This window comes from Trypanosoma brucei, chromosome 7 (assembly GCF_000002445.2).
Source record: "Trypanosoma brucei brucei TREU927 chromosome 7, complete sequence".
In the NCBI taxonomy this organism is placed as follows: Eukaryota; Euglenozoa; class Kinetoplastea; order Trypanosomatida; family Trypanosomatidae; genus Trypanosoma; species Trypanosoma brucei.
In genome coordinates, this window is record NC_007280.1 from 1,576,194 (window position 1) to 1,598,122 (window position 21,929).

Sequence of the window (21,929 nt, forward strand, 5' to 3'; positions counted from 1 at the left end):
AGATTTCTTACTCTGGTTTCAATTTGTCTTTTCTCCCTTCTTTTCCCTTATTATGTAGTTATTATTATTATTATTTTTTTGCTATTTCCTCCCTCCACTGCCTCCCTGACACCTCTTCCTACAGAAGGGAAAATAGTGTACCCAGTGTAGGAACTTATTGAAATAAAAGTCAAAAAGTGAAATAGAAAAATAAAAAAAAGGGATATTCTTTCTTATTCTTAGATTTGTGGTTCACGTGACCAAAGCACAAGGCTTTTGCTTTAAATATTTATTTCTTTCCCTTTTTCTTTCCCTCCCTTCTATTTATTCCCATTGTCTCCCTTTGTGTGCGTGTGTATTGGTGTCGGTGCTGGTGGTAGGTCACAATAAACGAATAAATAAATACTTTAGGTAAATATAAATATTATATATATTTATATCAGTTCGTATATTTCTCCGCTGGTGTCATGTTGCGTACATCCCGCGGCGGTAAAAATGGCAGGAGGTCCGCAAAGTTAGAGGAAATTGCCGCCGAGCGCATTGATGCCATCACAGCCGAGCCTCTTCACCCGTCGAAGTATGTTGAAATTTTGAGTCCGGACGGGTTTCTGCGTTTGTTTTACAATACGTCGACGCTCATTCGCATAGCTATGGAAAAGGGGATGTTTATGCAGCCGCCGCACTTTCGTGAGCCCATGTGCTCCGAATTGCAGCGGAAGGTGGAGGAAGTAGAGGGCCGTACATTTAGGTTTGAGGCCAGAAATAGCACTATTTTTGGCAGAGGAAGTGGGGGTGGTACCACCATCCAACATAGACACGTTTATTTTGAACAAATCATGGATCAGTTTTATTTACTCAACCCGGCGGAGTTGTATGTCTGCCCCACGTGTTATCTTCACTGGTTATCCACGCGATACATTCCTAATGCGATAGACAACGGCTTGGAGGTTGAATACATGGAGGGTAACCCAAACCCTCTCATTGATCCGTTAGACGTCTTTGAGCAAATGCAGAGGGCCGTCGTGCCCGTATCATCCGATGCAACTAATGAAAGTGGCAGTCATGGAGCACAAGGCGACGGCGAACGGTGTAAAGGTCAGAAGGGCGCAGAGCCGGTGTCAAGAATACACCAGAGTCGTGACATCGAGTGGGACACACCCCTTTCGTATATTGTGTTTCGCCGCGCCATTCACTGGAAACAGCATGTCCGAAACATCCACAACGCGGCAGTCGTTACAGCTGAAGACTATCGCCTGAAGGAATTCATTTCTCAATACATTTCACATTATAATCATCTGCATGAGGAAAGGTATAAAAAGTCTGTTCAGGAGTTTGGGGATGCCGCCGTCGCCGTACCATCATTGACAGTCACGCGCTATTGGTACATCAATGCACGCTTTAACCGTCTGAGGTATAACCGAGTTGTCGAGGCTACAGAACGTGCTGAATTACATATATGTGAATGTGTGCAACGGACGTTGTTTGAGAACGAAGAAGTGATAAACACTTTTCCTTCCAATGATGTCGATACATATGACGATTTCATCTGTAGTAGCGACACTGAAAGCGATGGTAGTGGTTATGGTGGGTTCCCCCGATACGAGGGTCCGAAGTACTCGAGTGATGATGAAGAAGAGGAAGAGGAGACAAATAATAATAGTAGTAAGAAGCGAGGGAAGAAGAGTAAACCCCGGAAAAAGAGTGCCCCAAAACGTCAGCGCTCGGAAAAGAGTTCTAGGGGTTCTGACGGTGCAGAAACAGAGCTAGAGAAACGACGGCAGTTGTATAAACGAGGTTTGTTAGCTCCCTTGAAAGATGCATACAAAACGCTCTCATACGAGGAGCGTCGTCTCCTGGACGTAGAATCACGCCGGGTTCACAAACCGGTAACAATTTATGTTCCCACAAGGGAACGGTACTCCGATAGTGATGATGATGATGATGGTGATGAAGGGGGCGAAGGAGGAGGGGATGGCGATGGGGATGACGAGGATGATAATGATGGCGGTGATTGGGAAGGGGATGACAACAATCAGGGCATATGGGTTGTTACGGATGGCGAGGTAATTGATTGGGATGGTATTGGTGGGTGTATAGAAAACGCGGATGAATACGTTCGTGACATACAGAAGCGCAGTAATACAAATGGTGCCAGCAAATCGACAGCGGTGGGAGAAGCACAAGCAGAAAATGTCCAACCGAATGGTTTTCCGACTTTTTCAGGGGCTGAAGCTAACCGCAATGACTCCAACGCAACATCACCAGCCGCTGTAAAGGAATCCACAAAGGAAAAAGGAAGGGAGGAAAGAGGGCACAAGCTTTTGCTCGACGATTCGGAATAATCAAACGTGAAAACATGTCTTGGATTTTGTGCCTGTGGTTTTTTTTTCCATTGGATGTAAGGTTTACTGCCACTGAGAAGGGTGACATGTCAAAGAAAATGGTATAAGGCAGTGGTGACGGCGGTGGGACAGATGGAGAGACCCGCGGATGAGCCGCAGTCTTTTTTGTTTTTTTTTTTCCTATGTGCTCATTTGATCCTTCTCACAAACCATAGAGTAAGGGAAACTTCAAAAAAGAAAAATAGCAGTAACCCGAACAGGCGCTTTATCAACGGTCCCCACGTCCTCTTGTTTTCTTCCCCGTATTATAATTTTCTGTGTTGTCGTTGTTGCTGTTTTTTTCTTTACGCCTTAGGAAAGAGAGTTATTTCAGAGACTGTTTGTGTTTTCTTTTGTTTATTTGCTGTTTCATTTTTTTTTTCTCACATCAACACGAACCTCCTTTTCATTCTTTGTGCGTGTTTCGTTGGTCTCAGTCACATTCACGCAAGAAAAGGAGATATTATTTTCCTCAATTTAAAATATGGTTGTTTTATAGTCGTGTTCTTCTTCAATCACATGCTTACTCCACACAGAAGGCATGTGTTACCTCTTTATTTACTTTCCATTTTTTTCTTTTTTAAAAAACCATGCAAAATATTTACTTACGATGTTTGTTTGAAAATTGAAGTGAAAAAAAAAACAGGTGTTGTTTTCGTTGGTGGCGTTTGACTTCTGGCGATGCGTTCTCCCTTCCTTCACTATCGTTTTCGTTTTTGTCGCTGGATTGCGGGAAAATGTGAGAGGAATTTAAAAAAACAAAGAGCGAAATCCAACAGAACAAGATAATGCATTAGGTAACTTTTAACGTAGTTCTTTGTTTGTTTGTTTGTTTGTTTGTTTGTTTTTGTGTGTGTAACGGTAAAGTTGTGTGAGCGGGAACACAAAAATATCTGTAATAATTGCTATTACTATTATTGAAGGGAATTTTAAAGGGATGAAAAATAGTTGGAAATGAAGTTCTTCTTTTTCGTGTCAAAGGGAGGGAAAAGGAAAAGCAAGCTTTACTTGATAGTAGCGTCAAGTTGTTGTTGTTTTTTTAAGTCTGTAAAGAACATAGCCCGTGGTGTCACATTTTCTCTTTTCCTGTTGAGACTGCGGACCGGTTGCGAGTCATAATTCACAGATGAAAAAAGGGGGAAAATACTTCTCCCATTTTCATATATTTTTTTAATTCTCCTCATTTGTGTTCTTTTCTTTCCCTGCTATGCATGCATGCAAAAAAAAAAAAATGTGGCTGCTGCGCATTCCAGTGGTGGCACCTTTTGATCCCTTCTCTTTTGACTCATAACTAAGCGTTTTTTGTATTTATTTTTCTTTCTTTTTATTCAAAGTAAAGCTGATATGCTCTGCATGTAGACGACTTTACTGTGGAACCATTTGTGGGTGTCGGTATGCGGAGAGGACCTCCATTTCAGGTAAATATGGTGTTGCGCTAAATCTTTGTTGTTGTTGTTGTTCTTGTTTATTTGAGCTCCATCCACCTCCATGTCTTTTTTTTTTTAATTTTCATTTTTCTTGCAAACATTTATTTATTTAATTATTTTACTCAGCATGTATTTAAGCGATAGCGTAGCGGCAAGTGGAACTTATCCACCAATCACAATCACGCTCTCGTAAATTTCGTGTATTAGACAAACTACGCTGATGAAACGATGGGATGAAAAGTTAACGTTGGCTTTGCGACGCGGCAGCGGAAGTGATGACGTCACACCCAACCCTGTTTCTGAGGCGCTTCGCAACCTGGAAGAAACGATGGAGAGCATTAAGAGGCGATTGTCCCAACTGGAAAAGTGTGTTGAGCGGCAGCGTGTGGCCATAAATGAGGTGCGCACAAACACTTCGCCGTTTGATGACCTGCTCACAAAAACAAATGGAGATATTCAGTCTATTCAACAGCAACTCGAGTATGTTGTTATTAGTTTGGAGCGAGAGCGGGGAATTGTAACCGACCATACGGAGCAGCTACGATTATTTGTTCGGGAATCCACGCGTCGTGATGGAGGTCGATCTGGTCTGTCCGATAGCGATCCATCTTTTCTATTCCTACTTGCCACATGGCTCTATCGACCGGTCGTAGATTTTGCAAATGGATGTTATGTTCTCCTTTCGCCACTGATTGGAACCCTTCAATCCTTGTCACTTTTTAACCCCGACGTGCAGGTGCGCCAAACGGAAAGTGGTGTGTACCTCAACAACGCCCAACCCAGTGAAGATCTGCTGTCGCGACTCCAAAAGGGACAGTTGGATCCCGTTCTCACATCAAAGACTTGAACGTTTCTTGTTGTTGTTTTTTACTGCCGAACATCTGAACGTTAATCGTGTTTTCACCCACTCAGTGCGGGCGTATTGACCCGGATTCTCTACGTTGCGTTGCCTGAAGTCGTCAGCATGAAAGTTGTTCATTCCCTAGAGTTACCTTACTGTTGCATTTGCTTCATCTACCTCCTTATTTCGTATTTCTTTCTCTTTTTTTTTCTCCTCTTTCTTTTTTTTTCGACGATTCAACCTCGGTTTTATTGTTGCTCGTTTGTTTGTTTTGACTTTTTTAAAAATATATATATATATATATATATATAGATATATATAGTAAAATGCAGCCTGTGCTGGTTGCCAACAGTGAAGATGCCCTGTCATGGATTTTAATCGATAGCAGGGGCCATGGGTTGGCGAAGAGCCACCTTCCCATACGTGGCAACGTCACTGCAATTACCGAAGGATTTGAGGTCATTACTCTCCTGTTCTGGACCATCTTTTTCTTCAGTTGTTTACTATGTTTGAGCGTACCTCTTTTTTACGGGACGCTTTCCGGGGTAATCCACCACTGTAACGTTGGCTTTCAGTTACTTTCTGCTCTCACAACGAGTAATGAGCAACACTCAAATCAAAAAGGAGGTGTAAAGAAGGACAGGTTTAATATCACTACAGCTGGTAATGGCAATAACAGAAATGGCCATGTGCACCAACGGAGTAGTCGCGCTGCAACCACTCCGCATGATCACAATGTAAAACACCTTGCCGTTATTATGGACGGAAACCGAAGGTACGGGCAGAGGCATTCTGTTGAAACCGTATGTGTGAAAGAGTTAGAAGATGTGTGTGAGTTTATCTTCAATGAAGATATGCCGTTGTTTGGTGTAGAACCAATTTTCAAGCGACTGGCGTTTCTCCTCAAACGCACCAAGTTGGATGGGCATCGTGTGGGAGGTGAGAAATTGCTAGAGTTCGTGAAAGATTGCATTGATTTTAACATCAGTATGCTAACTGTGTATGCCTTCTCTACGGAGAACTGGTCTAGACCTGCGCTAGAGGTCAAGGTGCTCATGACGTTGTTTTACTGTTATTTTGAGCGCATGCGCCAAACGGCAAGAAAACAGGGGATTTTCATACGCTTCATATCACCTGCGTTTGAAATGATCCCTTCCCGTATTCGACGTATTATGGTGGATATTGAAGAAGAAACACGACGGCATGTGCCGAGGCGTATTGTAGTTAACGTGTGTGTCAGCTACAGTGGGCGGGATGAGATCATCAACGCCTGCAACGGCCTCTTGCAGAAGAGGAGCGAATATTCCCCGATTTCAACCGGGGACTTGATGAGTCAAATGCTTCGTAGCGTAACGCAGGCTGATCACGAGGAGGAAGATGCTTCTGTTCTGTTCGATGGCGGAGGTGCAGAGCCACAAATTCTACTACGAACTAGTGGAGAGCAGAGACTCAGCAACTTCCTATTGTTTGAATGTGCCTACACAGAGTTCCTCTTCGTTGACAAAACCTGGCCCGAGATAAATAGAGAGGACCTTGTTAAACTCTTACAAGATCATGATAAGCGTGACAAACGCTACGGCAAATAACGTTGCCCTCCCCCCCCCCCCATCCGTTTAACATTGGATTACACTGTTAATATTTTTGTGACTTGTGTGGGTGACGTAAGTAGCGGTGATGCTCTCTTTTTCAATTTCGTCTGATCTCCAGCGCGTAAACTCGTCAGTTGACAAAGTGATAGCGGGAAGTTTTAGGTACGTGCAGTGCCAAACTCACGTGAGATCCGGCACTGGCACGATCCGTACATTTCGCAGTTTATTCTTGCGTGTGTATGTGCGTGCGGGTATTTCCGATTTGCCAACCCTTGTTTTTTCCTCCCTCTTGACTCGCACATTTATTAAACCCATGCTATGAGTATATATATATTTATATATTGTCCTGCATGCTTTGTCCTCTGTACAAATGTCCAAGCACTCTTTCCCCCCTCTACAACTTGTCGTTCCGCCTCATCCACATCTGCATACACTTATCGGCGTGCGGATAGCGGCAGAGGTTGTGTGCGTATCGTTAAATCATTAAGCAAAACAAAGACAACCAAGAAAAGAGACAAGGCTGTACCCGCTGTTTTCTCGTTAGATTCAATGAATGAGGATAAAAAAGCACCCTTGACCGTTGAAACGGGGGCTGATTCATCGGAGAAGAAGTCCATTTTTTCAGTTCCGAACGAGACACTCGTTGAGTTTGACGCGAAGAGTGATACTATTCGTGGGGAACTGGTTCAGGTGATAGCGGCCTGGCTCATTGAGCAAGGTCTGACATCATCTGCGCAGTTGTTATGTGATGAAGCCGCGGCACTCTTCCACCAGGAGCACAGCGAGCGGAAAACCCTTCGGGACGTCTCTCGGTCCGTGCAGGAAGGCAACTGGGAGGCTGCAAGTAGTAAATTGAAGAAACTTGAACCATTAATAGCACCGGAGGCTGATGTGAGTCGTGACTCGTCATCTCAAACTGCATCACTCATTCGATCACTGCCTTTCTTGCTCGCTCAACAGCAATTCTTGGAGTATGTTGACGAAGACGATGGGCAACGGGCGCATCATTTCTTTATGAGAAGAATTAAACCACTTGAGGGAACAATCAATAGGGAACATTTCCAGCAGCTAGTTTATTTGCTTACGTGCAGAAACGTTTCAGAGGCTGGAACGACCTTCCCAGTTTGGCGTGGTTGGACACCAATGAAGGGGCGCCTGCAGCTTCAATCCCTTATTGCGAACATCATTGGACACTATAATACGAGTCCGTACTGCCACCAGTATAAGTACCATGTTGATGACGAACCAAACGCCACTGTCATAAACCTGGAACAAATATTAGCGAATTCTTTATCATATGAACTTTTAAAGTCGCAACATCCCAATCTATTGGCGGGTCTTCCTGTGCACCCCGTGTACTCCATTTGGAGACCCTTGGGTGAGCAGTTGCTTCCCACAAACCTCGTCATGACGCTGGATGTCAATACATTGTGCCACAGCGCCAAACTTCACACGGGGGAAAACGTACGGCTGACGGCTTGCCAGCCCTTCCTTCAGGTGCCCGCACTCGCTGTTGGGACGGATGCGGGGGAAATCTTGTGGGTGCCTCTGAAGAACAGAAAAGAAGACACAACACTGGAATCACATGGGGCGTGTACGTCCTTGTACCGTTACAAGGCTCCCGTGAGAGGAATGACGTACCATGAGCAACAATTGCTTCTCTCATGGAGTGGATGTCAAGCTGTAGTCCTTAACGTTGTTCAACTAAAGAAGTCAAGAGGCACTGTCCCGGAACAACAGGATTATTTGGCTGACTGTGTTGCGAACACATTTACTCATGCCGCAGAGGTGCGATCGGCTTGTTTGTTCCCATGCGGTTTTATTCTCGCAACGGGTTTGTCTGACGGAACCGTCACTGAATGGAATCTCATAACAGGGGCACAGATGTCTCAGCACGCATTTAGCGCCTCATCCATCGAGTCTTTAGCGGTGAATCGCTCAGGTAGTTGTTACTTCGCCGCCTCGCGAGAGGGTCTTGTCCGCGTTGTGGATGCTTCCACGGGTGTGCTTCTCTTCACATTCGCGCTGTTGATAACCAGTGAAATATCTTCTATAGCTATTTCCCCTTCCTCCTCACTGCTGCTGGTGTGCTACAAAACTGGTACGCTTCGACTATGGGATGTGCTGACAGGCAATTCACTTGCTCAGCGACTGGAAGGCATGGAGAGCACAAAATGTCGATGCACCTGCGTCACGTTTGGTGCCAATGACTCGCATATTATAACGGGACACGACGACGGATGCCTTTATTTCTGGGACACGGGTCGTTCGCGGCTACGGCGGTGCCAAACCGCCTCATCTCCGCTATCTTCTGCCTTTGGGAGTCGGGAGGGTGCTCACGGGGAGTCACCAGTGCTTTATTCGCCGAATAATCCAAGCATGCATAACTTCCCTCCGGGTGAAGCAGTGTCGCCGCAAACGTCTCTTCGACTTCATCGAGCGCAAATAACCGATGTGAAGTTTCAGCACAACTATGTGGTGACGTGTGGGGGTGACGGTAGGATATGCATATGTGCGAGCGTCATGAAGGACATGGAAAGGAGAGTGTGATAGTTTATAATGTGGGATGGAGTATTGCTCGCATCAACGGAGGACATGGTTATTGGTAGAATGAAAAGGCAGAAAGTCTCCTATTTATACCCCCACTTTACTGTGTATGTTCTGGTGTTTGTCGTGCACGTCACCTTTCACTGCTCCGAGCAAACGAATGTATGGTTTTCAGGATGGTTACATGTTTTGGTCTCCCACATCTTCTTTTTTCTCATTTTGCTCTTATTGCTTCATTGTAGCAAAGTGGGGGAGGCAAAGGGGTAAACACCTGCCTTCATACACCGCACAATTACAGATATTACGCTAGGGTAGGGAGAAGAAGGGAAAGCTGTGGTAAGTCAAAGGAGAGCAAGGGGGGACAGGGACAAAATTATGAAGTATAACTTCAAGGATTCACATTCTCTGGTAAAGCGATTGAATGAATCCGCAAAGGTGCGCAAGAGTCACCCCAACCATTTTCCCGTCATATGTGAAAAGGTGTATAACTCCGATATTGGTGAGTTAGACAGGTGTAAATTTCTCGTCCCATCTGATCTAACGGTCGGACAGTTTGTCAGCGTGCTACGCAAACGTGTGCAGCTGGAAGCCGAATCTGCACTCTTCGTTTATACCAATGACACAGTACTCCCCTCCAGTGCGCAAATGGCGGACATTTACTCCAAATATAAGGATGAAGACGGTTTCCTATACATGAAATATTCAGGTGAGGCGGCATTTGGATAATGGGGTATCGTCCGTGTGCGAGTAGTGATTGCGTTACTGTGCAAATATATGTCACACCCCACGGCGGTGGTGAGGGCACCTCGTTGGATTCTCTACCATGTTTAAGTGTTTATCGTGTTGTGGAAGGAAGGAAGGAAGAGGTGGAGGGGGGGAAATGCGGTGATTAGTGTGACGTAAGGAGGAGGTGAGGAGTTGAACTGCTCGACTCCCGAAATGAAGTTGTGCTTTTGTTTCCATTTTGTTTTTATACCATGCTTTTACCCTTTTTTTTTGTTTTTGCGTTGACAGCGGGAAAATGAACTGCGGAAAACACAAACTATATGTGTGTGGTGTATCTTTCAGTGTTTATGTGAGAAGTGTCAACACACCCGCACCCTCTTCTTTGTCACCTATAGCGGAGAGAACAAAGGAGCGCGTAGAAAAAGAAAGTGAAACACTCTTTTTGATGTAGTTTCACACCCCACCCCCTAGCCTCCATGGAGCGTCCGTGAATAACGTATACGCACGTGTATATATATATATATATATATATATATATACGTGCACCTGCATAGTTTTTTTGGTGGTTTTTTTAGGAGTTGATTGCTTTGTAGTTATTTTGTTCCTCTCTCACACGTGCGCCCTGCAACCTCTTTGAGTGTTTCACTTACTTCAGTTTCTTGCCCTAGTGATGACCGTTGTAATCGGTCTCTTTTTTTTTGTCTTATTTTCCCCTTCGGTCTTACAGTTAGACTTCTCTTGTTGTAGTCTCCATCTTCACTATTTCTCGTTTGTGCTTCTTTTACTTACTTCATTCATTTCATGTGTCACTGGAGCCCCATTGTCTGTTCAGCACAACAAACGGATGAAATTTATTTCCCCTGCTGTCGTATGGACCATCTTGTGGGGTTGCTTTTTTGCTTGTTTAGTTCTTTGTTCATATATATTTATTTGTCAACAGAGTTGCCATATAATCAATTTTGTCGAATTTACTCTTGAACGAGCTTTGTATCCCTTTGCCTCTCTCTGCTGCACTTCATTTTCAATTGTCATTGCATACCAACTAATATGAACGTTCTTTCATTCAACATTCGCTCGTTTGTTGTTGTTGTTGTTGTTTTCTTTTTTGCCTCACTTCGCTTCGCTTGTGCCGGCTGGTGTGATAACACACACTGCAATAATACCAATTAGGACCAGCGCTAGAAAACAAATTTTATTAGTAAACAGTAAGTAACCCGCTACAGCCTGAATTGATATTCACCACTGGTACATATAAAAAGAAAGCACAGAAGAATTAGTGTACATAATGAGTAAAAAAGATAGCAAGTACAAAATGAGCCACACCTTTGAGAGCCGACAGTCGGATGCCGCAAAGGTGCGTGAAAGGCATCCGGATCGTTTGCCCATCATATGTGAAAAGGTGTATAACTCCGATATTGGTGAGTTAGACAGGTGTAAATTTCTCGTCCCATCTGATCTAACGGTCGGACAGTTTGTCAGCGTGCTACGCAAACGTGTGCAGCTGGAAGCCGAATCTGCACTCTTCGTTTATACCAATGACACAGTACTCCCCTCCAGTGCGCAAATGGCGGACATTTACTCCAAATATAAGGATGAAGACGGTTTCCTATACATGAAATATTCAGGTGAGGCGACATTTGGATGCTAATTTCCTTCAGTGTTAGTAAACCATTAGTTGCTTTGATGCGCAATAAAACATTTGAGTGCCTCTCCTTATATTCTGTTGCCTGCGCCTCATCTATTCGTTGTTGGGTGGAAAGGGAGTTCTGTGTTTCCGTGCATGTGATGCGAAAAGCACGGTAGGGGGGGGAAATGCATCGCGTGCTTCCTTCGTTGTTTGCTTTATAGTGGAATTATCTTTTTTTTTTGCCGACGTTTTCGTTGTCACTGCTCCTTTGTGTGCCGGCACGAATGTTCCCACAACTTCTCTACATGTTGTTCTGCAGGTAATTGAGGAGGCAAGGTGCTGCACTGAGAGTTGAGTGCAAGTGACTTGTTATGAGATGTCAACAATTCCGTGATTGGAAAAGTTGGGGAAGTGAAGAGAGGAAAGGGATGAATGGTGACTGAGTCTTCTATTTCCTCATCGTATTTTCACCGGCTCAACTTTGAATACGATGGATGACGTCCCTTCCAAATTTTATACGCGAAGGATAAGTCAGCCGAAGGCATCTCCTTTTTAGCGAAGTACGAGGTGAGCTATTACCTTAAGTGTGCAACCCACTGACCCCTCATCAAGTGATCAAACAGATAAACACATTTATTTGCGCGTGCATGTGTTTGATTGTATTTCCACCCTTAGTTTTTTATTTACTTAATTTCTTTTTTGTGTGGTGACAGTGAGGGAGACAGTTGTCCCTTGGAGGCTGACGGTCAACCACCTGCGGCGTTATTGGTCAGCTGTTTAACTGCCACAGTCGATTTCGGAAAAGGCAATTCAACACGTGCGTGTGGAGGATATGGAAGTTACGTTAAATAAAAACAAAAAAGGCAGAGCGGAGGAAAGGTAAATTAGATGCGGAAAGGGAATGTACATATGTTTTGTCCTCATCTCTTCCTGCCTGATTTGTTCACTCACACTTGATTCCTCTGCCCAGCACGTCCCTGTTTGCTGTCGTTTGGTCGCGTTCGGGTGCACACTGTGGTTTTGGTGCTGCTAACAACACAAAGCGCTTTACTCTCCAAATTGAGCAGGACTAAAGCAAACAAAAAGGGAGGAAGAAGAAGACCCTTTTAAGTGCATTTGGGTATAGATATACAAAAAAAACTTCCACTTCCTTCCACACTGCGAGCTCCATCACAACCACTGCCGGTTAGTACGCGTATATACTGATGCACGGTGACGGTTTGGGGCGTCTGCACCCCGGTAAGGTGTTCCTTACCATTGACGAGATTAAAAATGGCATATCTTCCTATCAGATCTTCGATGTCCGCTACGACCTCCGCAATAAAGAGTACGGTATCAACCAATACAACAAAGGGCATGTCGCGCGCGCCACATTTGTCGACTTGGATCGACACCTTAGCGGTCCCGTCGTGGAATGCAGCAAAGCACGGCACCCCATGCCAGACCCGCACGAGTTTGTCGAGTGGTGCAAATCCAAGGGAATTGGCCACTTCAAGCCCGTCCTTTGCTACGATGACGAATGTGGGGCGATGGGGGCGTGTCGGATGTGGTGGATGCTCAACGCCCTTGGTGTCGAGGCTTACGTAATGACATGTGGATTCAAAGCATATGAAGCAGCAGGTCTGCCCGTCGAGTCCACACCGTATGACAAGAACCAATCGACAAGCTATTGGCCTTACGCAACAGAGTTTAAGAGGCTGTTGAAAATCAAAGACATTCCTCCCTGCGCACATATGGTCGACACACGACCCGCGCTGCGCTTCAACACGACCGTGCGACCATACGGACCCGACGATATCCCTGGTCATATCGAAGGCGCGGTCAACCTTCCGTACGATGTGAACATATTGTTAGTAAATCGGCACGAAAAACGTTTGAGACCCAATGACGAATGTCGTAGTAACACTCTTAAGCTTCTTCAAGGAATGTGGGGTGGCGGTGAGCCTAATATTTCCCACTGCGTATTTTACTGCGGTAGTGGGGTGACCGCTGCATTCAGCATTGCAGTTGCATATCACGTCGGACTCGGCGAGCCCTATCTATATGCCGGTTCGTGGTCCGAATATGCAGACACATTTAACTTTACACTGGCGCGCCGTATCATTAAAGAGCACGGCTTGCTCATAAGCATGGTCTCATCAAGTTTGCCGTATAACATGAAAGCTACTCTTAACAACGTTACCCTTGTTGTTGATGGTGTGGTTGTAAACAATCCTGATGAGGAACTGAAACAGGCGCTAGTGCACCTCCACATTGGTGAAAAAGCACATGTAACGTTCAAAAGTCAGCGACAGGCTGTCATAGAGGCTCATCCTCGCATAGACACGTAAAAACATGGACAGTCAACATCTCCATATGAAGAAAGTTGGGCATCCGCAGATAGTAAGGCTGAGTCACTTTGTTTTTATATTTGAAAACGGCAACAAAAAATGTGCAAACGGGGCTGCAAAGTAGTAACTACTCACAGGAAGATAGCAGCAACTCTTACACACCAAACAATTCAACGGGCAACCATTTACAAATCCTATAGCACTACTAGAAAAAAACTCTCGGAGTCAATAAATTTTGCCGTCCCCTCACAAAACGCCGCAAGTAATAAAGGAAAATAACTTTTTTTTTTGGAAATTGTCAACCACACAAGCAACGACGGAATGATAAACAGACATTTAAGGAAGAGTTCTAAAAATTATTGTTATTTTTCAACAATAAACACGACCAAAAAAACTTAATGCTCTCATTTCTCCCTTTTTTGACTTATTGAACCTTTGAACAATACCACAGACTAACAGCAATAAACAAGCACGCAGTCACGTAAAGGAACCTAACATTTTAGGGAAACAAAAATTATCTGGCAGCACACTGGGCGAAACATCAGGAGGAATACAACTGAGCGTACTGTACAAAACATTGCCATGAGCGCACCCGTCGACAACGTCGTGGTGGAGCGGCTCTCTACAGCCAACCAAAAACCCATCAACGAGCCCCGCCGCTTTGCGCTGTTGGTTCTTGGAACCTTCTGCTGTATATGCACATCCTTCATGTATGCTTTCAATCTTATATCTGGAGCAATGCAAGCGCGCTACAACCTCACACAGCGAGATCTCTCCACCATCACTACTGTTGGTATCGCAGTTGGATATTTCTTGCTGCCCTACAGCTTCATCTTTGACTATCTGGGGCCGAAGCCTATCTTCGTGATCGCAATGACAGTTTTCTGCCTGGGTGCGCTTCTGTTTGCCTTGACATTCCAAGAAGTGATTGAAGGATCTGTTGTGAGACTCAGTGTCTACAATGGTTTTTTAACATTGGGATGTATGTTGTTTGACTTGGGTTCAGTGGTAACAGTACTCAGCGTGTTTCCATCCAACCGTGGTGCCGTGATGGCTATCGTGAAGACATTTACGGGTCTTGGTTCCGCAATCGTCGGCAGTATTCAGTTGGCCTTCTTCAGCAAGAGTGTTGCCAACTACTTTTTCTTCCTGATGTCGTTTTCACTGGTCGTTGGTACCCTCGCCGTCGTGTTCATGAATCTACCACCATTCCATTTGACGGGTTATCAGAAGACACACCTTGATGAAGAAGAGAAGGCACAGAGGCTTGCGCGCAAGGGTGTGTACCTGAAGCAGAAGGCACCCATGTGGCGTTTCGTTCATGGTTTCGCCATTCTCGTAACCCTCATTGTGTTCCTCCCCCTGCAGGGAGCGCTCGTAGCGTATCTCAAACTCGGAAGCAACTTCAAGGTGGGGTTTGCTGTGACAGTTATTGTGTTGACGGTAATATTCCCTTTTATGGCATACCCACTTACTACCTTCGACGGAAAACGCCCACATGACGATTCTGAGGGTGAAACGTGTTGTAGGAGAGAAGTGGCTGAGGAAGTTTCCGCGTCTGATGACACGGGTGTTGAGACTGATGTCGACTATATTGCTCCACAGTTCCAGGAAACATTTATCGAAGGATTGAAAACAGCACGGTTATGGTGCCTACTGTGGTCAATTTTCTGTTGCGTCGGTGTGCACTATGTTATCATCTACAATGCTCGTTTCATCTACACGGCACTTGCGGGTGAGGCCCCCGACGACGCGCTCAATGCCCTCCTTACTGTTCTCAACGGTGTGGGTAGTGCTGTAGGACGACTTTGTATGAGTTACTTCGAAGTCTGGTCGCAGAAGCGCCGTGCTGAAGATCGCGTCCCCATCACCTTCTCTATGTTTGTTCCTTCGGTTTGTATCATCACCATGTTGACACTCTTCCTCACTCTCCCGAAGGCTGCATTACCTTTACCATACTTCATCGCGGCACTTTCAAATGGTTTCACAGCGGCGATTATTGCATTGGTAACGCGCACAATATTCGCCAAGGATCCTGCAAAGCATTACAACTTCTGCTTTCTTGGCTCCGTGCTTTCAGCCATCTTCCTTAATCGACTACTGTACGGTGAGTGGTACACGCAACAAGCCGATAAGTTGGGTCAGGATGTTTGCACCGAGCGTGTTTGTGTGGTGATGCCGCTTGCATTTATGTTAGGTCTCGCCTTCCCAGCATTTGCTACTAGCACCTACTTGCATCTGCAGTACCGCCGCCTTTGCATGCTTGCGCTTGACGAGCGTCGTCGCATCCGGGAGGGCGAACGTGGACCAAAGGAACCTTCTTCCTGCCCAAAAGAACCGACGAGGGATGCCCGTGAGGCTGCTCCGCAATGAAGCTTAGGGGAGCCAGTGGAGGGCGGCTTCCTGACGTTTATTCAACATTTTGTGTATTTATATAATGTTAGCGACGACAGGAGAAAGTAAAATGAACAGATATACTTTGATTCCTTTTTACTATACTTTTCCTTTTTTTTTGCTTCTTTGTCTATACATATCGCATACCATTAGTGAGTTCCTTTATTATCGCCTCCGACAATGAAGACGGTGCGCCAACTCTGGTAAACGATAAATAAACGGTTTTAAAAAATCATCTTTACACATATTGTACGAGCAGTCCATGCATTATTATTCTTTTTTTTTGAGTTTTCTCATCAGAAGAGATCGATACAACAACACCAGTCACTATATGAACACACCAACTTATATCGTTAAATTCTTCACTTAGCTCTCGTTTATGATCGATAAAAGTTCGAATTCACCTCAAAAAATTTCCAGAATTAATATTATATTTTCTTTCCATTCTTTGCTATTTTCAGAGCGATCTCCTTACTCTCACCCACTCTTCACCCGTGGAAACACCATGTAATCCTTTTCTTCTTGCGGTGGGAGAGAGGAGAGTGCAGACCAACACAGGCACCCCAACACCGTTGATCCGTAGTGCTACCTATCTCGTCTTCATATCTTTACTGCTTGTTATAATTTTGTCTTTTTTACCTTTTTTTTTCGGCTGCGCTGTCACGGTTTTATAAATGTCCATTGCAAAATAGTTGCTCTCAAGACACACATCAATAGCATTATATCCGCCCAATACCTCTTCTTTCATTCTCCCAAAACTTAATGCTTTCATTTCTCCCTTTTTGACTTATTGAACCTTTGAACAATACCACAGACTAACAGCAATAAACAAGCACGCAGTCACGTAAAGGAACCTAACATTTTAGGGAAACAAAAATTATCTGGCAGCACACTGGGCGAAACATCAGGAGGAATACAACTGAGCGTACTGTACAAAACATTGCCATGAGCGCACCCGTCGACAACGTCGTGGTGGAGCGGCTCTCTACAGCCAACCAAAAACCCATCAACGAGCCCCGCCGCTTTGCGCTCTTGGTTCTCGGAACCTTCTGCTGTATATGCACATCCTTCATGTATGCTTTCAATCTTATATCTGGAGCAATGCAAGCGCGCTACAACCTCACACAGCGAGATCTCTCCACCATCACTACTGTTGGTATCGCAGTTGGATATTTCTTGCTGCCCTACAGCTTCATCTTTGACTATCTGGGGCCGAAGCCTATCTTCGTGATCGCAATGACAGTTTTCTGCCTGGGTGCGCTTCTGTTTGCCTTGACATTCCAAGAAGTGATTGAAGGATCTGTTGTGAGACTCAGTGTCTACAATGGTTTTTTAACATTGGGATGTATGTTGTTTGACTTGGGTTCAGTGGTAACAGTACTCAGCGTGTTTCCATCCAACCGTGGTGCCGTGATGGCTATCGTGAAGACATTTACGGGTCTTGGTGCCGCAATCGTCGGCAGTATTCAGTTGGCCTTCTTCAGCAAGAGTGTTGCCAACTACTTTTTCTTCCTGATGTCGTTTTCACTGGTCGTTGGTACCCTCGCCGTCGTGTTCATGAATCTACCACCATTCCATTTGACGGGTTATCAGAAGACACACCTTGATGAAGAAGAGAAGGCACAGAGGCTTGCGCGCAAGGGTGTGTACCTGAAGCAGAAGGCACCCATGTGGCGTTTCATCTATGGTTTCGTCGTTCTTTTGATTCTTGTTGTCTTCCTCCCCTTGGAGGGAGCGCTCGTAGCGTATCTCAAACTCGGAAGCAACTTCAAGGTGGGGTTTGCTGTGACAGTTATTGTGTTGACCGTAATATTCCCTTTTATGGCATTCCCACTTACTACCTTCGACGGAAAACGCCCACATGACGATTCTGAGGGTGATGCCAAAGAACACGTTGAAGCGGATGATGAAGTTTCCGCGGCGGAAGATAAGGTAGTTGAGACTGATGTCGACTATATTGCTCCACAGTTCCAGGAAACATTTATCGAAGGATTGAAAACAGCACGGTTATGGTGCCTACTGTGGTCAATTTTCTGTTGCGTCGGTGTGCACTATGTTATCATCTACAATGCTCGTTTCATCTACACGGCACTTGCGGGTGAGGCCCCCGACGACGCGCTCAATGCCCTCCTTACTGTTCTCAACGGTGTGGGTAGTGCTGTAGGACGACTTTGTATGGGCTACTTCGAAGTCTGGTCGCAGAAGCGCCGTGCTGAAGATCGCGTCCCCATCACCTTGTCTATGTTTGTTCCTTCGGTTTGTATCATCACCATGTTGACACTCTTCCTCACTCTCCCGAAGGCTGCATTACCTTTACCATACTTCATCGCAGCGTTCTCAAATGGCTTTATGGCGGCTACGATGGCACTCGTAACACGCACAATATTCGCCAAGGATCCTGCAAAGCATTACAACTTCTGCTTTCTTGGCTCCGTGCTTTCAGCCATCTTCCTTAATCGACTACTGTACGGTGAGTGGTACACGCAACAAGCCGATAAGTTGGATCAGGATGTTTGCACCGAGCGTGTTTGTGTGGTGATGCCGCTTGCATTTATGTTAGGTCTCGCCTTCCCAGCATTTGCTACTAGCACCTACTTGCATCTGCAGTACCGAAATCTTTGTTTGAAGGCCCTTGAGGAGCGACGGAGGATAAAGGAAGCTGAAGATAACCAAACAAATGCTGAAAATGTTTGTGCTGAACCTACCTGCGACGATAACGCTGATGCTTGTCTGGAGGAGAAAGCTGCTGATTCAAGCAAGTAACATCTTTTTTTTCTTTTCACTAACTTATGTTTTTAGCGGCACGTTACAGTGTACTAATTATCGTTTTACCCTCTCTTTTTTATTTTTTAATTTGTTAAAAAATTTTCCCTCAAAACGTCTTTTCTTTTTGTGAATTACTATTCCTTCCCTTTTTTTTTTGTTTTTGTGGGGAAGGGGGAGGAAATTGTGGTAATGTAAACTGGTATATGTGTTTAATAACTTAAATGCCTTATGATGTGCAATTTCATTAGTAGTTCCGCTGCTTTCCAGTACCGAATATATTTTATGTTACTTAGCCTTCGCTGCGATGTAACAAGTAGTGGGGTGGTTGATTACTTGGCATATATAATGCACAGCATCAGGGCAGAGGCCACAGTTGTTTAGTTACACATTTTCCTACCTTCCATAATGTTGTTTTTTTTAGATTGAGCGATTCTTCCCCTTAAACTAATAATGTTTTTTAATTACCTCCTTCTTCCATCTTTTTTTTATTTTTGAAGGTCAGATTCCTTTTTATTATTATTATTTCTTCTCCCCTTTTCTGTGACTGTCTTTCAACCGCTTAGCACGTTGTTAGCGGAAGGACAAACGAAAACCTTAAAGGTTTTTGTTAATTTTGTCTATTTACTCTGTTTTGTATCGATTTTCTTTTGAAACGCCACTGAAAATGTGGAGCACATTTACTTTTTTTCCGGCTGTTCACACATGTACACATGCTTGGCCTTTCAAATCCACGCAAACCTTTGAACGCCTCTTTTTTTTTAAGTTTCTTCTTAAGAGAACGTTTTTTTTGATTATTTTTCTTTTTTAGTTTGAATACTACAAAACTACTTGTTCCCAATGTATTGGTTAATTGCCGGTCGTGGGATTTTGGTCCTTAACACGTAGCGGATAGATGCGTCGCTCATGATTAACCTGTGCTTTACTGCTTAATTCCTTTAGTCATAGTGTAGGAAAATATACGAATAGGAAAATGCAAACCACATCATGAGAGCATGGCATTCATTGTTCAATGTCTGCGGTGATGATGAAAGGTGCAGAAGCCAACTTTCGTTGCTTCGTCGGGGAACCCGTGTGCAGCGAAGGTTCCTCTTAACCGTCGGGTGCTCGGCATTTGACAGGCAGTAGCTTTATACCGCGTTCATCCCATTAATTATTCTTTTGCTTTGTTGCCTCTACAACATGCTCGCTTGGGAATCAGCCGATGCTGATGTTATTGCACACGTTTATATTTGTGTTTACGTGTATGCTCACCTGTGTACAAGAGGAAGAAGCATGTGGGCCTATCCATCACTACCAGAGCGGAAACCTGTTGCACCTAAAAGGTGATAACCCATTGAAAAAATATTGCTATGTAGGTGAAAAACAAACGGCAAAGAAAAAAAGGAAGGGAAAGCTAAGCAAAGCATATCCCTCACCCAGACGTCTGAGATAAACGTGAAACTGGACGAAGTGAAATAACACACAAAAGAGTAATTGAACAAATGGTTTCTTCTTTGTCCCCAAATGCCACTCAGAGGGAAGATGGTACGACCCAACGCTACGAAGCACCAAAGCCCTATTTGTAAGGTAGCGAAGGGAGACGAGGAAAGGGGCTAACGCTGAGGCGGGAAATTTTAGCGGAGGCAGCGGGAGGAACGTTGGGATTTACAGGGCGCAAGTGACGTCATCATTCTCTGGCAAGTTTTTGTGGTAAAACAGCGAATGCTCCGGGTGGGAATGAAGTGCTTTTAGAGTGCCCTATACCTTTTTAACGTGCTTTTCTTTCTTTCTGACTTTCGTTTGCTTCGCGGCGGCAATGTACGTGCTCACTTTGGTAGTATTTCCAATACCATTGGTAACACTATTTACTGGGGAAAAACGTTAAAACTCTGTATGCGATGTGTTGACGGCGATTAGTGGTGTTGGAGCGAGGAGGTCTCGTTTTCTCAATATTCCACGATGGGTGTGTGGGTGTGTCGCAAGGGCGGGAAAATTTCTCGTAGCAATTCCTACATATTTGTCGTGAGCAATTCACCAACGCAGCAAGATGAGGGAACCGCGCATTGGGGAAACAGGGGTTTACATTTCGCAGAAGCGCTTAATAGACATGCACAAATAACACATGTTTGTTGGATGTTTGATCATGCACATGTAGTGGAGAAAGTAGACGCACACCCTTCCGCGCACCAAGCTAGGAGAGATCAAGGATTCCATCCTTAAAAGCGATGATGCTTGGTGTAAAGCATATTTCTTGATGTGACATAACTTTCGGGTGAACTACGTATTGGTTGGGGAGGGTTTCCCCTTGAATGCAAGGCGAAATTTAGGTGGTTACAATTGAATGTATTTTTACTTTTTTTTTTCCAATGGCGTGCCTCCCAGCCAACGTTATTGGTGAACGCTCTTCAGATGTGAATACGTGAGCGCACCTACAGTGCGAGTTCTTTCACCCATCAGCACGGGTATGTTCCTACTCCGAGGTCAGTCCAGCTTGGCACCTCGGTGCATCGGGAGGCCCGCTGTGAGGTAGAGTCACCTCATTTTTTTTCCTTGTGTCAGTTAAAAAGCCGCTTCGCTGTATCAATGGTAAAGCTCTGTGACGACGACACTGCGGCAGGAGGTGAAGCTTGGGCTCAAAGTGTCCAATTTGTGTGTTGAGGTGCCCCATCAACCTGAAAATCTGTGCGCACGTTGGGTGCCACTCTGGTGATTTGGTGCGCGTGTCCCCAAGCGTAATCAGCGATCCACTTGGCGGTGCCACCCTCTCCTGCGATCAAACGGCTGCGTCTGGCGCCAATGCGGCTGACGTTGTGCCAACTCCCATGGTAAGAGGCCCTGGTAGGAAGGGTCTACCCGCCTTTGGATTTGGTGGTGAAACTGCGGTGCGTCCACTGTTTTATATTTTCCTCTGCAATCGTATCAGTGTTTAATGAGAAGTATGAAGGGGCTTTCTGTTTCGTTGCTTGCATCTTATTCACGCTCATCTTGTCTTTTTGCCGAACAAGTCGGTGTTTGAGGTACCTCATCCTACTACGAACGGCCGGGTCCCTCTACGTTCGGAACTGAAGATACACGATATCCACTTTATGTCGCTCTCATCACCAACGTGATGGGTAATGCTGTGCGCGTTGAAGGGAGAATGCCTTCAAGTTAACATGAGGGTGTTGCCACCCTGCCTGCAATGATACACCCCTGGGCTCCTTCAACTCATCACCACAAAAAGGACTGCGAATTCATAACCCCGGAAGGTCTCCCTCAATATCTCTTGGACAATTCAGCACCTCTCCGTTTACATACTTCAGACGTGTCCCTCTGATGTTCGGCGATGTGATAAGTCATTCCT

General features: G+C 45.0%; 10 protein-coding genes across 10 annotated transcripts, besides 13 other annotated features; all 10 read left to right on the forward strand.

Moving 5' to 3' along the window:
- Positions 1 to 19,821: part of a sequence feature (sequence corresponds to BAC RPCI93-10C21) that runs on past the window's edge.
- Positions 59 to 80: a sequence feature (AT_rich).
- Positions 392 to 419: a sequence feature (AT_rich).
- On the forward strand, positions 447 to 2,321 carry Tb927.7.5850 (hypothetical protein, conserved; the record flags this gene model as incomplete). The annotated part of the gene is made up of 1 exon (XM_841115.1): positions 447 to 2,321. One exon carries the CDS (start codon positions 447 to 449, stop codon positions 2,319 to 2,321), a length of 1,875 nt encoding a protein of 624 aa, XP_846208.1.
- Positions 1,902 to 1,989: a microsatellite.
- Tb927.7.5860 (hypothetical protein) lies at positions 2,454 to 3,032 on the forward strand (the record flags this gene model as incomplete). The annotated part of the gene is made up of 1 exon (XM_841116.1): positions 2,454 to 3,032. The coding sequence occupies one exon, from the start codon at positions 2,454 to 2,456 to the stop codon at positions 3,030 to 3,032; it is 579 nt and encodes a 192-aa protein (XP_846209.1).
- Positions 3,177 to 3,207: a microsatellite.
- Positions 3,887 to 3,908: a sequence feature (AT_rich).
- Tb927.7.5870 (hypothetical protein, conserved) lies at positions 4,008 to 4,634 on the forward strand (the record flags this gene model as incomplete). The annotated part of the gene is made up of 1 exon (XM_841117.1): positions 4,008 to 4,634. One exon carries the CDS (start codon positions 4,008 to 4,010, stop codon positions 4,632 to 4,634), a length of 627 nt encoding a protein of 208 aa, XP_846210.1.
- Positions 4,820 to 4,857: a sequence feature (T-rich).
- Positions 4,915 to 4,949: a microsatellite.
- On the forward strand, positions 4,955 to 6,214 carry Tb927.7.5880 (cis-prenyltransferase-like protein; the record flags this gene model as incomplete). Its single annotated transcript, XM_841118.1, has 1 exon — positions 4,955 to 6,214. One exon carries the CDS (start codon positions 4,955 to 4,957, stop codon positions 6,212 to 6,214), a length of 1,260 nt encoding a protein of 419 aa, XP_846211.1.
- On the forward strand, positions 6,767 to 8,767 carry Tb927.7.5890 (hypothetical protein, conserved; the record flags this gene model as incomplete). Its single annotated transcript, XM_841119.1, has 1 exon — positions 6,767 to 8,767. The coding sequence occupies one exon, from the start codon at positions 6,767 to 6,769 to the stop codon at positions 8,765 to 8,767; it is 2,001 nt and encodes a 666-aa protein (XP_846212.1).
- Tb927.7.5900 (microtubule-associated protein 1A/1B, light chain 3, putative) lies at positions 9,140 to 9,490 on the forward strand (the record flags this gene model as incomplete). Its single annotated transcript, XM_841120.1, has 1 exon — positions 9,140 to 9,490. One exon carries the CDS (start codon positions 9,140 to 9,142, stop codon positions 9,488 to 9,490), a length of 351 nt encoding a protein of 116 aa, XP_846213.1.
- Positions 10,000 to 10,029: a microsatellite.
- Positions 10,569 to 10,588: a microsatellite.
- Tb927.7.5910 (microtubule-associated protein 1A/1B, light chain 3, putative) lies at positions 10,776 to 11,138 on the forward strand (the record flags this gene model as incomplete). Its single annotated transcript, XM_841121.1, has 1 exon — positions 10,776 to 11,138. The coding sequence occupies one exon, from the start codon at positions 10,776 to 10,778 to the stop codon at positions 11,136 to 11,138; it is 363 nt and encodes a 120-aa protein (XP_846214.1).
- On the forward strand, positions 12,323 to 13,447 carry Tb927.7.5920 (mercaptopyruvate sulfurtransferase, putative; the record flags this gene model as incomplete). Its single annotated transcript, XM_841122.1, has 1 exon — positions 12,323 to 13,447. The coding sequence occupies one exon, from the start codon at positions 12,323 to 12,325 to the stop codon at positions 13,445 to 13,447; it is 1,125 nt and encodes a 374-aa protein (XP_846215.1).
- Positions 14,030 to 15,820, forward strand: Tb927.7.5930 (hypothetical protein, conserved; the record flags this gene model as incomplete). Its single annotated transcript, XM_841123.1, has 1 exon — positions 14,030 to 15,820. One exon carries the CDS (start codon positions 14,030 to 14,032, stop codon positions 15,818 to 15,820), a length of 1,791 nt encoding a protein of 596 aa, XP_846216.1.
- Positions 14,031 to 21,929: part of a sequence feature (Number of repeated genes in array uncertain, region may contain misassembly.) that runs on past the window's edge.
- On the forward strand, positions 16,787 to 18,604 carry Tb927.7.5940 (hypothetical protein, conserved; the record flags this gene model as incomplete). Its single annotated transcript, XM_841124.1, has 1 exon — positions 16,787 to 18,604. The coding sequence occupies one exon, from the start codon at positions 16,787 to 16,789 to the stop codon at positions 18,602 to 18,604; it is 1,818 nt and encodes a 605-aa protein (XP_846217.1).
- Positions 18,680 to 18,710: a sequence feature (AT_rich).
- Positions 19,822 to 21,929: part of a sequence feature (sequence corresponds to BAC RPCI93-2F2) that runs on past the window's edge.